Source organism: Cuculus canorus, chromosome 1 (genome assembly GCF_017976375.1).
Source record: "Cuculus canorus isolate bCucCan1 chromosome 1, bCucCan1.pri, whole genome shotgun sequence".
Taxonomy (NCBI): Eukaryota; Metazoa; Chordata; class Aves; order Cuculiformes; family Cuculidae; genus Cuculus; species Cuculus canorus.
The window spans coordinates 163,202,826-163,218,352 of NC_071401.1; the positions used below are offsets into that span (position 1 = coordinate 163,202,826).

Here is a 15,527-nt window from a genome sequence, read left to right on the forward strand (position 1 = left end):
CCCAGTTAGAGATGATTTCTACTCTTGGGATTATTCTCTAGATTTTTTTCTTCTTCAGTGATAGTTATAAATAGATTAGATAGATAGATAGATAGATAGATAGATAGACAGACAGATATAAAAATACAAAATAATGTTCAATGAGCAGGATCCAGAACAAGACTTTGCTTTTCTACTGAATTACAGGAGCAATCGCTACATTTAGTTCCGTTTTTTGTTTCCTCTGCAGTAACATCAGTTCATGAAGTGGAATTGAGGAGCTGTCTAATTCAGAACAACTGAATCATTAGGAAACATGGGGATAGTATTGGAGGAGGGGGGGCGTGACTGTGTTCCCTGATGCTTAGAAATCAACCCTGGCTTTTGCAATACTTTAGTTACTAGGTTATTCAACAAATTATAAGATGAGTTGTAGCACTCATTCTTGTATACATTTTCACTGATAGAGAGAGTTTTTCTTGGGTTTGTCAAATATTAATTACAAGAGTATGTGTCAGCAATGGGGTTTAGGTTCTGTATGACACGTGGAGGGGGACAGCTCTAATACTTGAATCAGGCATCTAAACTTGGAGGAGATTAAACTTACCCTTATGCTTAGACTTCTTAAAATTAGACTTAGAGATGTGCATGTCTGAATAAATCTAGACCTTGTCTGTATCATCAGCTGAACTACTCCTGCTTTGGTTCCAGATCAAATGGCTGAGCTGCAAATGAGGACAAGGAAAATAGCCTCTTGCTGATATAATGCAGTCAGCATTCTGAAAATAGCAAGGGTTGTACTCTGATGACTGCCGTTTCTCATAATGCAGTCCATCCCACTAAAGTCTGGCCACATCCCCTTTTTGTACAGTGAGGTGGCACATTCATATCTGTTTCTGATAAAAAAAAGTCCTCTCTGAATTGCCTTCCTGATCAAGAGCACCCTCCCTACAAATTCTGCCAATTTCTGATCCTGTTGGTTCCCCCCCTATCTGGCTCCTTGGCAATTTGAAACTTCTGCCTGGGTTATCTGCCCTCTTCTTTGCTCAGAAACTTCTGTCCTTCATCAGGATTCAAAATCCGCTCTTGAAGGAAGCATTGTTTAAATATTAGAGGTGAACGTATTTGTGTTTACAGTGTTGGCTGGAAATAGTGAGCTTCACTGCTGTGCTGAATGTGGATGCATGCAAGCATGCGTCTAAGTAGACTTCTCAACTGCAGCCATAACTCTACACCCTTGGTTATATATCAGGGCTGGTAAACAGCCAGCCCTCACTTAGAGCTCGAGTAAAACTGAAGCTGGGAATGGGTGGGCAGATAGGTGGGTCAATGCACGATTAAAACTGGACTTGTCCAAAACTCGAAGGTTTTGGAGATAGTCTTATAGGAGGCATATTACCCTCCAGGAGGCTTCCCAGGTACCTCAGTTCTTGGAGGACAGGAAAAAGGCTTTTAGTAATGTTAAAGAAGCCTGGCACGTGGGAAAGTTAATTGTTGTAATTTCTGAGAAATTTGGACTTGGCTATTAAGTAGTGCTTGAGGAAAGCTTGGAGAAACTGTGGATGTGACATTAAGCCTGGGCTTCAGAGACAGACTACTAGTCTGCTGTAGTCTGTTACACAGAGTTGTACCAGCATGGGAAAAAAAATCAGACATTATTTTGTCACAACATGTGGCTGATAGGTCTTATCACTGGGAAGTTTCTTAAATGAAAGATTTATGCTGCAATGCATGTATTTTTTGCCAGATACACTGCGCAGACCCTTTCTTGCTGTTTTAGCATTGGCTTACATGTTGTTGCTTAGTCATATTTACAACAAACTATTAGGGCATTCCTTTAACTGTGTTTGCGTGAATTGTTTTGTGGTGACTGGGTACTAGGAATGGGAGATTCATGGTTGGGAATGGAAACAGTTTTATAGCTGTTGTCAACTTCTTATTTATGGTGGTCTAAGATTAGTCACAGAATATGTAGCCAGCACTGAGTCACTGACAATGCATTTATTTCTGACATAAAGTGAAATCGAATTTGGCTCAGTGTCTCACTGCATAGTGTTTGACCTTTATGTTCTTAGCAAAATTATTTGCCTTTTCTTGAGGTAAATTTGTTTCTATCTGGGTACAATTAAACATGAATCATGAAGATTAAATTTATGAAGAGATTAGTAGACTTTTGTGTCTAATCTAGCTCCATTGTCATGGTAAACCACTTCTGCTGAGTTGCAACATGTTATAAAAACTGTTGACTTTGTCGTGGTAATATTACTTCGTGTTTATAGAAATTTACAGAGTATAAAAGATAATACAGCAAGTACATAGGCATGTATGAGTTAGGATTTTATGACTAACTAGCTATCCTTGGCTTGTTTTCAAGAAAATGTGCATATTAAAATGAAATTTTATTAAGATTGAGTGAGCTTTTAGAAGAGAAAAAAAAAACCTGGTAGTTAGAAACATTTAAAAGATTAAATGAATTTAAAAGAAACGTGGCTAGGAATTTGTCCAGGAAATGTGTTTTCATTTAAATCTGTGCTTAATTTTGCTGGCCAATACTAACTTGTGGCTATACACAGAAGTGCACCTTGTGCATGAAGGAGAGTAGTAGTAAAAGGATTGGTAATGGTGAAGTTTCTTAAGTGGTTTGGTGTGGAGGGAACAAATTATCATCATCTGTTGTTACTTGTCCAGAAAATGTCTTTATGCACAGCAGAACCTTTAAGGATTCTGGGTTTGAACCTCTAGAATAGAGGTGCCCATTGGAAAGTGTGGACCCTTTTTTCATCCAGGCCTGTGAGTACCACAAAACGTAGCTTGGCTTAAAGCCTTCTTCCCATCCAAGGAAATACTCTACTTACACTCTAAATTCTTTTCTTAGCCCATGGCAGCTCTATGAGTTGGAGCTACATGAATTTTCTCATTAACTTGTGAAGAAAACTACAGATGATCATAATTCACTAGAAGAAATATTTAAGTCAGTACCCTAACATGGTCCTTAAGGCCTCAAGAATGACGTGCAGTGCAGTGTGCAGTGTAGCATGTTGACCTGGTTATCCGTTATCCAGAAGAATCAACTTACTGCAAAGTCACATTGTTGGAAATGGAAGAGCTTCAGTGTATTTGTTACTACAATAATTAGAGCAATGTGCTTCACATGTTCAATCAATGCTACAAGTTCACGTTTCCAAACTGTATTAAAGCAAAAGCATCCAAAAGCAGCTGAGGGAATTGTGACTAAGAGTCTTTAAATATTTCTTTCAGTCATCAAAGATGACTGAAACTGATTTATTTTACCAGATTTCTATCTTCTTAATGTGATTTCAATTTTTTATTTTTTTAGATTTTTCAATTAATTGATGTGTCCTAATGTCATTTGATAACTGATGTTTATGGCAAATCTTCACTAGACAAATCCAATGATCATTTTGTTGCTGCCAAAAAAATTGCATTGATGTTATTTATATGAGGACGTAGATAAAAATAGAAGAATTATATAGTGTAGGATGAAAGAACTTTTTTTTTTTGAAACATTTTTTTTTAAACTCTATATTAACGTATAAGAAACGTGACATAAATACAAAAGCACATTGAAAGCATTTACAGGTCACATAAACTGTTTGCTGAAAAGTATGAAGTGGTCCATTTTGTTGGAAAGCTGAGCATTCTTACGTAATTTCAGACTGGAATACTAACACTTTTTCATTACCTTTCTAAGCTTAGCTTCAAGGTGTACGTTTCTCCTTAGATTTGTAGGATTTGATTTTTCAGTGCCTTTCTAGACCCCATTGCTAGAGATGGAATTTTCTATTGTGCTAAAGACTAAGAGACACAGTCCAAGGAGGGTTTTTTAAGATGGGTTCTCAATTGTGCAATTTCCTTTAAAGCATGTCTCATAGTATCTGTCCAAAGTCATGGGAAAGACAGTCTACAGTTTTCTACATTTGTGTGTTAGTAAAATCATTTGGGACCTATTTGTGATGTCCTTGTTCTTACTAAGTTGGACTTTATATCCCAAGTCCCTCTGAAATTAGCAGTCTACAGTAAGGTACTATTTAGTATGATCAAGGATGTCGGCTTAATGCAGGGAACTCCTTTAGATAACTAAGCTTTCAATAACAAATACAGAATCTTCATTTTCTTTTCAGATACCTCCATTTTCTGAAGACTCTTGTGTGCCCACTGGTATCTGTTCTACTTTGTTCTTCACTTTCCTCCTATTGATGCTCTTAATACCACCCAACAGACTTCTAGGCTGCCGCTGTTCTTTTAATCCAAATTCCAGCTACAAGCAGCTGTTCTGTAGGCAGACTTTTTTTATTAACTTCGTTAGGAACTATGCCATATCATTTTACTGTCTTCTGTTCCCGACCCGTGCAGCTGTAGTCATTGCTTTCCACAGAAGTCTTTGCAGAAAGCTGTAACTGCTCTCTTTTCTCAGTAGATTTTTTGTGTGTGTCCTTTGCTGCCCTTAGACTATCTTTGCATTGTGAGTAAGATTTGATATCAAGTATTTATGTTGATTTAAATCAATTCCATTGTAGCAGTTCAATTTGCTCTGAGTCTTTGCACAGCCTTGATGCTTTTTCTACCAGGAATTGACTTTTATTTAGGTTCTCAAATACAAACAATCTCAGAGCAGTCCACCAGCTTCAGAAGGGCCATTTAGTATTGCAGCCAGATGAGCACAGGGAACCAGGGCAGAGATCTGTGAAAGTAACTTCTATTTAGGTGCTTAGCATCCTGACAACTTCAGTGTGAGTTCAGGTACGTAAATAAATTTAGAAGCTTAAAATCCCATGTAGATCTGGCTTCAGGCACTTTTCGTTGACCTTTGGCCATCATGTGAACAATGGTGGATGAACCTGAGAACACCTGAGAGTACTCCTCCAGTCCAGAAACTGAATTTACTAGCGTGTCACGGCCAGCCTCTCTGCCAGCTCCCTGGCTGGATTTCAGAAACTGAATTAAAAGCTATTAAATGGAAAACGATTCCATTTGAATACATTGCACTAAAAATTTCACAATTTCAACTCTCTATTCTCAGAGGTAGCCAAATAATAACAAACATAGTGTATTTGAACAGGAAAAGACTGTCAGATATATGATGATGCACTTAAGGGGTTCTGCCTGTGGTTCCGGGAAGTTTAAATATGGGATTAGCACTAGAATGTCAACTAGCTACTCAGAGCACAGTCCTAGACAATTAGTGTCCTATACCAGTACAAACACAGCCTTTTTTATGCCTTTTCATTAAGCTCACCTTTCTGGAAACCAGTAATATTAATTAAGTTTCTATTTGGCACATATAAAAGCAGCACTGTGTAAGAGCAGACACATAAGTCTTTGTTACAGTTCACATTTAATCTGAAAGAATAATTCTCAAAGATGCAATTTTTTTTTGCTTTAGATGTTTTTAGTGTGAACGGTGATCACTTCATCATAGTTGAATCATGTTTAGAAAATTTAAACAAGCTGCATGATTACTCTAGGAAGCATGGAATGGCTTGTTCAAATCAGTACCATCTGTGGACAGAAAAAGTTAGGGGAATTTTAGTCATTCTTGAGGAATGGAAATCTGATTCTCCATGCTAGAGTAATTGTAATCCTCTTTGTATCTGTAACCCAATAGCATAGTTGTCTTGAAATTGTCTCATTGAACACAATCATCAAATGCAAGAGACACAGTGCCACTGGATGTCACTGCTTCTCACTGTGGCCCTCGGAGCAAACCTCTTTGATTTGCTCCAGATTCAGAACACGTCTTTTTATTTGTTCTAATGACAGATTACAGTTATATTTCTATGTCTATGTAAGCAATGAGGTAAAATTGACTAGATCTCAGACATACTGATGTTTAAGGCTCTGATTCCATTTTCAAGGTCTGTCTAGGTACTGGCAGAGAAGATTTTCCTATGTCTTCTGCTGACTGACCTTTTCTTTCATAGGTTAGAAATATTTTAGTTTTATGGGTCTTAGTAGACAACAAAATCTTTTATTCCTATAAAAAATTTGTGTGCAAGAAGAAGTATTTGTCTAATCTGTCTGTTATTGTGACAGCTGCGAGTTTATCTTTCAAAATAGTGGGTTTCATGTAGTGTTACTCACTGGGACCATCACAGATATCTTCGGCCTTGTGAGGGTAATGTGTATGGGCTCCCTCTGTAGACAGTGAGAAAAAGGACAGATGGAAAGAGAAACAATATTTTTCTGCCCTCCATTCCTTGCCCCACTCTCTGGGAATTTGCCTCTTTCCATCAAATACGAGGAGAGCTCATAGAGGCTGGCTTTACTATTTTGTTGGTCTTTGTGAGAGCTCACAAATCAAAGTCACTCTTATTTTTCCTGATGTAGTTTCTAGTTCTATGACACTACCAAGTGTTTTTTTCCATCTTTACTGCAACATTGCTGGCTTTCAGTTCTTTCTGATGGCATCATCCGTGTTGAAACTTGGAGAATAGAGTACTCTTCTTGAGAAGGAAAACCCACCGTGCTGGCTAGAACACTGCTCTTTCTGCCTGTAGCTATCATCTTTAACCTGCCTTATTTTAGGTGTAGAGACTACAGTTTTGCAAGCTATGGCTCTAGCAGCTGCACATTTGAGCAATTGAAGGAATACAGTTCCACCTTCTTCTTGGCACCCAGCAAGCTACTAGTTTGCTTTGGGATCATTTGAAGGCATTTGAATTTCTCAGCCTTTTCGTTGTCACAGCTGGGTTTGACTCGAAATTTACATTCCTTGTTAAATATTCATATTTAGAGGAGAGGCTGCAGCTTGTTGTATTATGGTGATTTTTTATAAATGAATTGTTGCAGATGAAAGCAGAGATCAGATATTCCCACAAGGCTGAAAAAAATGGAGGATTTTCTCTTTCTTCCCTAGTAACATTGGTCCAGGATCCTTTTATGCTTTATGTAAGCCTTGGGGCTTCTTCAGTTTCAGTTTGAGGATATATCATGTGTTTTTCTTTTACCAGTGATACTTCTTCCCCCAAAGACTCTAAAGCACTCTTTAAAGCTAAGTGAACAAAATTATTTCAGAGCTGATTTCTCCACACAGTTTTTGCCACAGAGAGTATTAGTATTATCTTACAGAGTCTTAGAGATAATATTAACTTACTGTATGACTATGTGATATAGCACAAAACCATATGTTGCATGCAGTCTGCAAGAACTGAGAGTACGCTGTCAGCTGAATATAGATATGGATAAATGTGTGTGCATGGGCTTCTATGTGTATCTATGTACATCCATGCACTATTCCATGTTCTCATTAATATAACCTCTATATACCCAGTTATGCATATAAGTACATGAAAGCAAAGTTTATTGAAACTTTGTTTGTTTTTTTTTTGCTTTGTATTAGATCTTGCTCTTTGTGTTCTTTTAATTTGCTGTTTGCTGAACAGCTTATAAAGCACTTAATAAAGAGATACAAAAACATACTGCACGTGTTGATACTTCTCGCCTAGAAGGTGAAACAGGACACTTGTGAAACCTAGAGGTATTGCTTGAGGATTTCACGTGTTACCAAAGGAGAGGCAGACAAATGAGTATTTCTAAGTGAGAGATGAAGAATCCCAGTTAGAAACGGTAGTAAAAGATGCTATGGGTTGGCCAAAAATAATGTTGCTTGATGTTCCCTGCCCCTGTTGAGACATAGCCCCAAATGTGGTAACAGCAATGTCACACCTCTCAAAGCTGTCCCTGCATGCCACACCTAAAAGTAATTTGAAAGCTATAGTAAATGTAGGCCACTTATATGCATGGTGTGATTTACACCAATGAAATTACTCCTTATTAACCATGTGAAATTGAATTTTGTTCTTTAGACATGCTCATTAAAATATTTTTTAAATGCTGGATAAAATAGTTATAGTTGAAATCACTTTTCATTCAAATGAAGATATCTTACATGTGTTTTCATTTGTAGTTCCTAGTGCTCCCAGGGATATTGTTTTTTCCAATGTGCAGTCAACAAGTGTGACTTTGAATTGGAGATCACCAAAATCCATCCTTGGCTACTTTCAGAACTACAAGATTACCACGCAGCTACAGTCCATCCACTGCAATGACTGGGAAACTAAGGAATGTATTGAATATGAGATGCATCAATATTTATACGAAAATATGGCCGATGACTGGATTGAAGAGACAGTGTATGGACTTAAAAAATACCGATGGTACAGATTTGCAGTTGCTGCCAGTACAAATGTTGGTTATGGCAGTTCTTCACCTTGGATTTCTACACAGACCCTTCCTGGCTGTAAGTAAGGATCTTTGCCGTGTGTCATATTGCTATAACAATATGATGTTTGCCTAAATAAGCAAGCACACTTGGTAGAAGTTACTTCTTAATAGACCTAAAATATTGCTGAACTTAAAAAAGTTTTATTGCATCTCTTCATGTATGAAATATCAAGATATAAATCCTGTGGTAAGTATGCATACTTTACACTCCTTTAGATTTTAACGCCCTTTGTATGCCCTGTTATATTCACTGCTTGCCCAACAAGCTGTAAATGCTGTTCTCTAACATTGTAACATTTTCTTGAAATTCTGCTGTACACCTCACAATAGATTTTAAGCAATAGTTCCAGAGAAATTAAGATTTCTTTCCAATAACATATCCACCTAAACAGATTACGAATCAGAGTAGCCAGGTAACACTTGCAGTACTGTCTTGACACATATTAGTATTGTCATGCTTCAACTGAGGATTTTGGTTTCTAAGTACAAGAAGAGTTAGTTGTCACAGATAAGTCATCGCTAGATATTTGAGAGACAGGGGTGTGAAACATAAATCATTTAGGGAGTTGTCATGAGAACATACAACCTTCCCTCTCAGTCTGTAGCAAGCTTACGTGAGAGCACATCTGAGATCTACGCTCTGGGCTGTGTTAAGCAACTGAGAACCACCATGAGTGGCCTACTAAGTCACAGCTCCTTCACTCCTTTCCCCTTCCAGAGTAGTCAGATACCAAGAACAAACAGCTGCACACCAAGGACTATTCGATGGTCCATGTAATCATTTTGTTCTGATCGTGTTTTTACTATCATATGATGTGAATTCAGGAGGCTTTTATATAATGCTTCTCGTAGTATCTGTGCACTCTTTGTGCAGTAATAGATCCATCCATCCTTAAATACCTTACATTTTTTTCTACTACGTAAGGAAATATTATCACTTTCATTTGCAGATGAGAAATTGCAGTAGAGAAATTCTAAGCCTCAAAGGGCAAAGAGATGTAAACACAGTGACAGTGAAGTTCACAACAGTCCATTTTTCATATAAAGCACAGGAGCAGTCCTTTGGAATAGGAAGTATTAGAATCAGCTCCATCTCATGTGCACTTACTTTCTTTGTCCAGTGGTTCTTACAAGAGATATCTGCCTGTAAATTAATGCACTATTTTAAAAGAAAGGGGGAAAAAAACCCATCAAAAACATATAACTCCAGATGGAGCATAAAATAGCTAACAGAAGTTGTACAACTCCTGAGCCAGCAGCTCTGGGGAGATTTCTTGCTATTAGATAGATAGATCTCAGCTGCTGTGACATATGCAAATACTTCTCTTCAAAAAATTGTTGCTGAGTTTAGAAAAGTTAGGAATTTAAACTAGACAGAGAGGCAGATAACGAAAACACACATAATCACATATAGTTAGGATCCTCTTTGTGATTTCCTCTCTGGATAGTGATAACAGTGTAAGAGAGAACTCGTTTCCTATCAGTCTCACTGAGATCATAGTTAAAATTATATGTCTCATTACACTGCCCCAGTCCTTTTCACACCAATACAGTGTCATTCTCAGCAGTAAGTCTTCTGTGTGCTCTATTAGCTAGTTTAACAAATGGTGGTGGGATGGAAGTTAAAGTTACACCAGTTCTTCCAGCCCAAGTGTCTGGGGCTGCTGGCCTGTGCTTTGTAGTGAGGAAGATGGGCAGCACAAATTTCCTGTGAGCTAGATCAGTGACACATCAAGGTTGAGCTGCCTATGAAACACACCGCTGTGGAGTCAAGGAAGCATGGGCGCTATCCCAGATATCATGGCTGGGTGCTGGTATTTTTTCCTGGGGTAATGGCAATCAGCTGAGGAGAAGGAAAAAAAGAGGAACACGACATGTCACAGCTGGGTAGCCAGCTGGCAGCTCCGGCATGCTTCTGCAGAACTGGGAGCCTCCTTCAGCAGTGGTTGATCTCTAGCAAGGACAGGTCTCTGGCTACCTGACCTTATACCTTCGAAAAACTAGTCTTTAGAAATATTGTTAAGCAGACTAAAAATACTTAGTTCCTCTCTTTCTTTAGCAAAGTGTACTGCTTGTAGCAGGGAAGAAAAATTGAGGGTGCACAAAACAGATGCAGCACTCTGGGAAGCCTTGCAGAGTGTATCCCTTGCAGAGGAAACAGGTGTCGATCCCCTCTCCTTTCCCTCCTGGACATGGCCAAGCATCCCCTGGATTAGCCCACTGGTTCACAGCCAATATACACGGTCTGTTAAGAGTGCTATGTAAAATACCCTGAGTACTTAGCCCATAAAATCAATGAGAGTTGTGTTTGCAGATTTGAGGACAGAAGTTGGCCACTGGTTTTAGTCTTCAAGAAATGCCTCTTTAAGACATTACTTCTGCCAAAGAGGAAAATTATCTTAGTTGTGAAATAAGCTAAATTATTTTCCTTCAGAAATAATTGCGTTCACAGAAATTTGTGTTTCTCTCAAGTGTAAATAAAATATAATGGTTTTTATACTCATATTCAGGAAGTTACAGCTTCTAAGATGAAAACAGTTAGACTCATTTCTCAGAATTTAATGAGATGAATCTTCAGTAACAGCATAAATTACATAACAGGAACACTAAATAGTCTTTACAAGTGCTGAGGATTTGGCTCTTGCACTAAAGCAGAATTATAATAATTCTGAATATGTGACTAAGGTGAGACTCTTAGCTATTCAGTTGTTCATTATGAAGCTAAATTTACGGTTATAGGAATTCTTTTCAAGATTATTTAACTCATTTTCAAGTTTCAAACAAAAACATAATGGTTATGTTCTGTGCTCTGTGAAAAATGTTATACGTTGTTCAGTACAGTCCAGTTCTCACATGACACAGATAAAACTATTCAGTCTTGTGGATTATTCTCACAGGAATTGTCCTACTGTCTCATAAAGTAGTTTGACAGCACTGTTATTGCTTAGCTGATGGATTAACCAAGAGCCAAATCTATTCTGCAAGATGAAATATTTTCAACATAACCTAGATTTATATAGTTATCAATACAGAAGATCACAGTGTTGGGTCACAGTAGGGGAAAAGGGCAAGAAATGTTTTCCATAGCTGGGAAAACTTTGTTCCCTTGCACCTAGACTTAGCCCGGGTTTCACATTTATGTTTATAAGGAGAATAAGATTGGCCAAACTCATGCTTTCCAAGAGAAGTCACTTTGGAGGGTCAGTGGTAGATGGAAAATGAATGGCAGTGAGATCACTGGCCTCATTTTGGATCTCGTACAGTCACACAATGCAATGGTTTTTTGGTAAACTGCCAAGTCCTCTAATGCCAGGATATACTGAGATACAAAGGAAAATCCCAGATGTTCAAATGCTCCATGAAAGCTAGGACATAGATGCTTGAAGCGGAGAGTTATGCCTCCCTTTTCAGCACCTTCTTTCCCAATCCCTGCTGCTACCCAGTTGCTTGGTGTACTCAAAGACATGTTTCTGTATGGTGAAAAGCAATAATATTACATCTGTTGTTGTATGCCCTTTCTTCTGGCAGATTTTGCCTGGGAGAGCTTGTTTTTCTTTGCTTCTTTGGTTCTCTCAGAACTCACTATTGGAAAGTAACTATTAGATATAAATGTTTTAATATAGGTAAAACTAACCTAGGTGATTATAATATGATATAAGGGAATCTCACACATTTTTTTAATTGGGAAAAATTAAAAAGAGCTGGTCTTAACCAAATTGGCAAGCATGGATTTCTGTTAGAAGACTGGAGTATGCAGTCTTATTTTTGAGGATTGTGCTAAATGATGGGCTATCCAGACTTATCTGCAAGCTAACACACTTAACTGCTGCCTTAGCATCAGGACACAGATGGATGGGAAAGATGACCCTGACCTCCATAAGACCCACATTCCTGTGCAAGGATAGAAGCATGATAATCAGGAAATGATGGTTATTAGTTACAGAAAATGCATTATTGTGAAAACCAGGAGAAAAGTGCTTATGAGAGGAAGTGATTGGATTATGGGGGAATGAGAGAATAAGACTAGGTCATATCTGCTGAGTAAATTGCTGTGATTTATAAGAGAAAGGGTATAGTGATATCATGGCCTCATATTGACTAGATTCATTTCACAAACAAACCTAAATCAGAACATGGCAGTTACCCACTGAAGCAAACACAGTTTTTAAAAGGATGGGTTTTGTAAAACATGAGACATGTTAGACACATTTCATTTTTGAGTTTTCCCTTTAATTATACAGGTTATTTCAGAAAATATTGCTAAATTTCAGTGCCGTTCAGTTAATGTCCGATCTTGCACTTTTCCTGATGAAAATAAACCAGACATTAAGACTTGAGTATATTTTCCATGAGTATCTTCTCATCTTGCGTATGTAATACTGCATAGTCAATTACAATTTTGTTGCAAAGATCTAAATATGTATCAAATATAACCTGTATAACCTGCATATGGAAATTATCCATATAAATAACTTCATGTTGGATAATTTGTAGATTAGATTATGCTTTAAAATTATTTTACTTCATCACTGTTTAATGCGTAAACTTAAACTGGCTTCTGAAAAAAAATGTTGAGAGACTAAATTCTCCATTAATGCTATAAAAAATTAATGGAAAATTGTCTTTGGGAAGTTTTTTATCTGGAAGATTGTTTTATTTGTTTTTCAGAAATTTCTGCTGGCAATAAAGTTAATAGCACTGCATTAGTTACTGAAAGCATCATTAACACTAAAAGACACTGCTTGAGCAACAAGTCTGACACACGTTACCTGCAAAAAACTTTTCTTTGCAATAAATCTAGTTTTTAGGGACCATATTTAACCTTGTATTTTGTTGTATTGGTTCAAGCCCCCCACTCAACTGCTAGCCTTCTCTGAACAGTCTCCTTCATCACTGCCTCTCATGTACTTTCACAGTTCCTTCATATACACACTCATTCAATTGTTCCATGTTATTCAGTATTTCAGGGATTGTTTCCAATGCTTGAATTTGATCTTGCCTACAAAGTCTAGTATATTCCTGCTAAGCCCAGCACAGCAATCTACCTCCTATATCCAACACCCTAAACTCTTTATAGTATGTTGTCAACTCCCAAATCTTCCTGTTTCATTCTGCAGTTATGGCGCAAAATTTTCACCTTCACAGTGCAAAGTTGTATGGTTTCTCTTCATTTATAATTCACAGGTAATTTCAATAGCTAAATACCTCCTTCTATGTGATTTTTCCTTTTCCTAACCTCTTTTCTACCTGAAAAACTAAGGACCACTGTACGCACTCCAATTTTTCTCACTAAGCCCTCTTACCTAATGATTAATGGTGAAAAAGCACATATTCATGCATGAATCACGTTTCAGAAAAGAGACTGAATTTTCTGATTAGGATAGGTATGATCCCTTTTACCCATTCTTAGACTGTTCACTGATATGTGTTATTCATAGTAGTACCCTTTTGTGGTAGATATAAAAAAAAAAAAAGGCAGCATGAAGCCAGCTTCTGGAAATATGTACAAATCTGTTGTTGCTTGTATGACAAGCTGTTTACTGACAGGTATCACATTTGTCTTATTTTGTAGTAGACAAAAAAAAAAGGCACTATAGAGCCAAGTTCTGGCATTATCTACAAATTTATTATCACTTCTATTCCACATTTTATTTTCCTGAAATTTACCATAGTTCTTACGAAAAAGTATTCCACTCACTGTAAATGTTGTGTTGTTATTATGATTTCATTAATTTATTATTCATGGAGAAGAAACAATTAGGTTAATTCACATATAACCTTGACAAAAGGAAATTGCAGGAAAATCCCATTTCTTAATGGACATTCTTGCCCATTTACAATTCCTATCACTTTTTTGTGTGTGTTTTCCAGAGTTTCTCAATATGTTAACAATAGATTGAAATGAAGCTTAGAAAATGTTTTTTCTGTGTAAAATGCTCTGTATTAGTACTTTCTAACATTGCTGCAATTGTTTTCTAGCATGCAGAAGACCTTGTGTTTTCTGTACTTTTTGTTCTTTGAATCATTCAACAAAAATGAATATATTATGAATATATTATGCTTGTTTATTTTCTAAATAGCTGTATATTTATTTTGCTTGTCATGTAAATTACTTACAAATGACTTGTAATTAAGAAGTCCTATAGTTTCAGGATAAGATGAACTTGTAAGCAGCTCATACTTTAGAAAAGTTGAAGTAATTGCAATGAAAAATGTATTTCTAAATACCACTGTATGAATTATATATCAGAAAGAAAAAAATGTTAGAATTATTTAAGTAGTGTGTAATGATTTGCATTGGTGAAAAAATTGGTGCTTTTTTTTTTTTTTTCAAATTGAAAACTAATCTCTACTGGCCACTAAAATTACAGAGTTATTTGTTGTGGACTTCTCTGGCCATGATGATTCACATACATGTTTTTTTTCCTACAGCTCCAGATGGTCCTCCAGAAAATGTGACTGTCTTAGCTACATCTCCTCACAGTATTAATATCAGCTGGAGTGAGCCTGTCATCATTACTGGACCAACATGCTACCTCATAGACATTACCTCTGTAAGGCAACTTTGGTTTAGTGTTGGTAGTAATACAGAAGTTTGGTGACATGAATACCACAGCGGATGTTCTTCTAGGAATCACAGGATGGACATAAATTGGGTTCAAAAATAGTATGACTGTGTCTATTTCCACATAAACTCCGTGTCAGAATTGTTTGTTTATAAATTTCTTAATGAGAGATAAATTAATTATTTGGTATTAAAAAATATGTGCTAACAAGAGGTCTTGGAGGAAAAAAAATGTACTATAAATGTATACAGGAAAAGAGTAGCTGCACTTCTTGGAGGCATAACTCCTTCTAACAGTAATGATGCTGTTTACCAGTAAAAAATAATGACTTTTTTTTACTTCAAATTAAAGGAAAGTTCATTGCCATGATTTTACAAATGAGAGCGGAAAGCCTAGCAAAAGAAGTGACTTATACAAAGTTACACAGTGCATCAGAGGGCAAACTTTAAAGTCAAACTAGATTTCCCACTTTTCACTTGGTGCTCTGTCCATCAGATTAGCTGTATTTAGGTAGCACAGCAATAACATTTCTTTCTCCTTGATCTTTATAAGCAAAAAACCCCTGACATAATAGAAAAGCTCTAGTGGCCTTTCTCTTATCATCCTCTACTACCCTTATAATACTCCTTAAAACAACCATTAATAAACCTCATTTCCTGCCCTTTAGCAAGTTATGAAACTTTATAAGTTTGAACACGTAAGAGGTTTTAAGTCAGATAGAAGTTCCCTGTTCTTCCA

The 15,527-nt window shown here is 36.9% G+C and overlaps 1 protein-coding gene across 1 annotated transcript in view; it reads left to right on the forward strand.

Moving 5' to 3' along the window:
• The window catches only part of PTPRQ (protein tyrosine phosphatase receptor type Q), a 129,943-nt gene that overhangs the window by 72,563 nt on the left and 41,853 nt on the right, over nucleotides 1-15,527 (forward strand). The window contains exons 43-44 of the mRNA XM_054056718.1: nucleotides 7,907-8,239; nucleotides 14,656-14,777. Of these exons, the coding sequence (XP_053912693.1) occupies nucleotides 7,907-8,239; nucleotides 14,656-14,777 (455 nt within the window). The remainder of the gene's footprint in view (nucleotides 1-7,906; nucleotides 8,240-14,655; nucleotides 14,778-15,527) is intronic.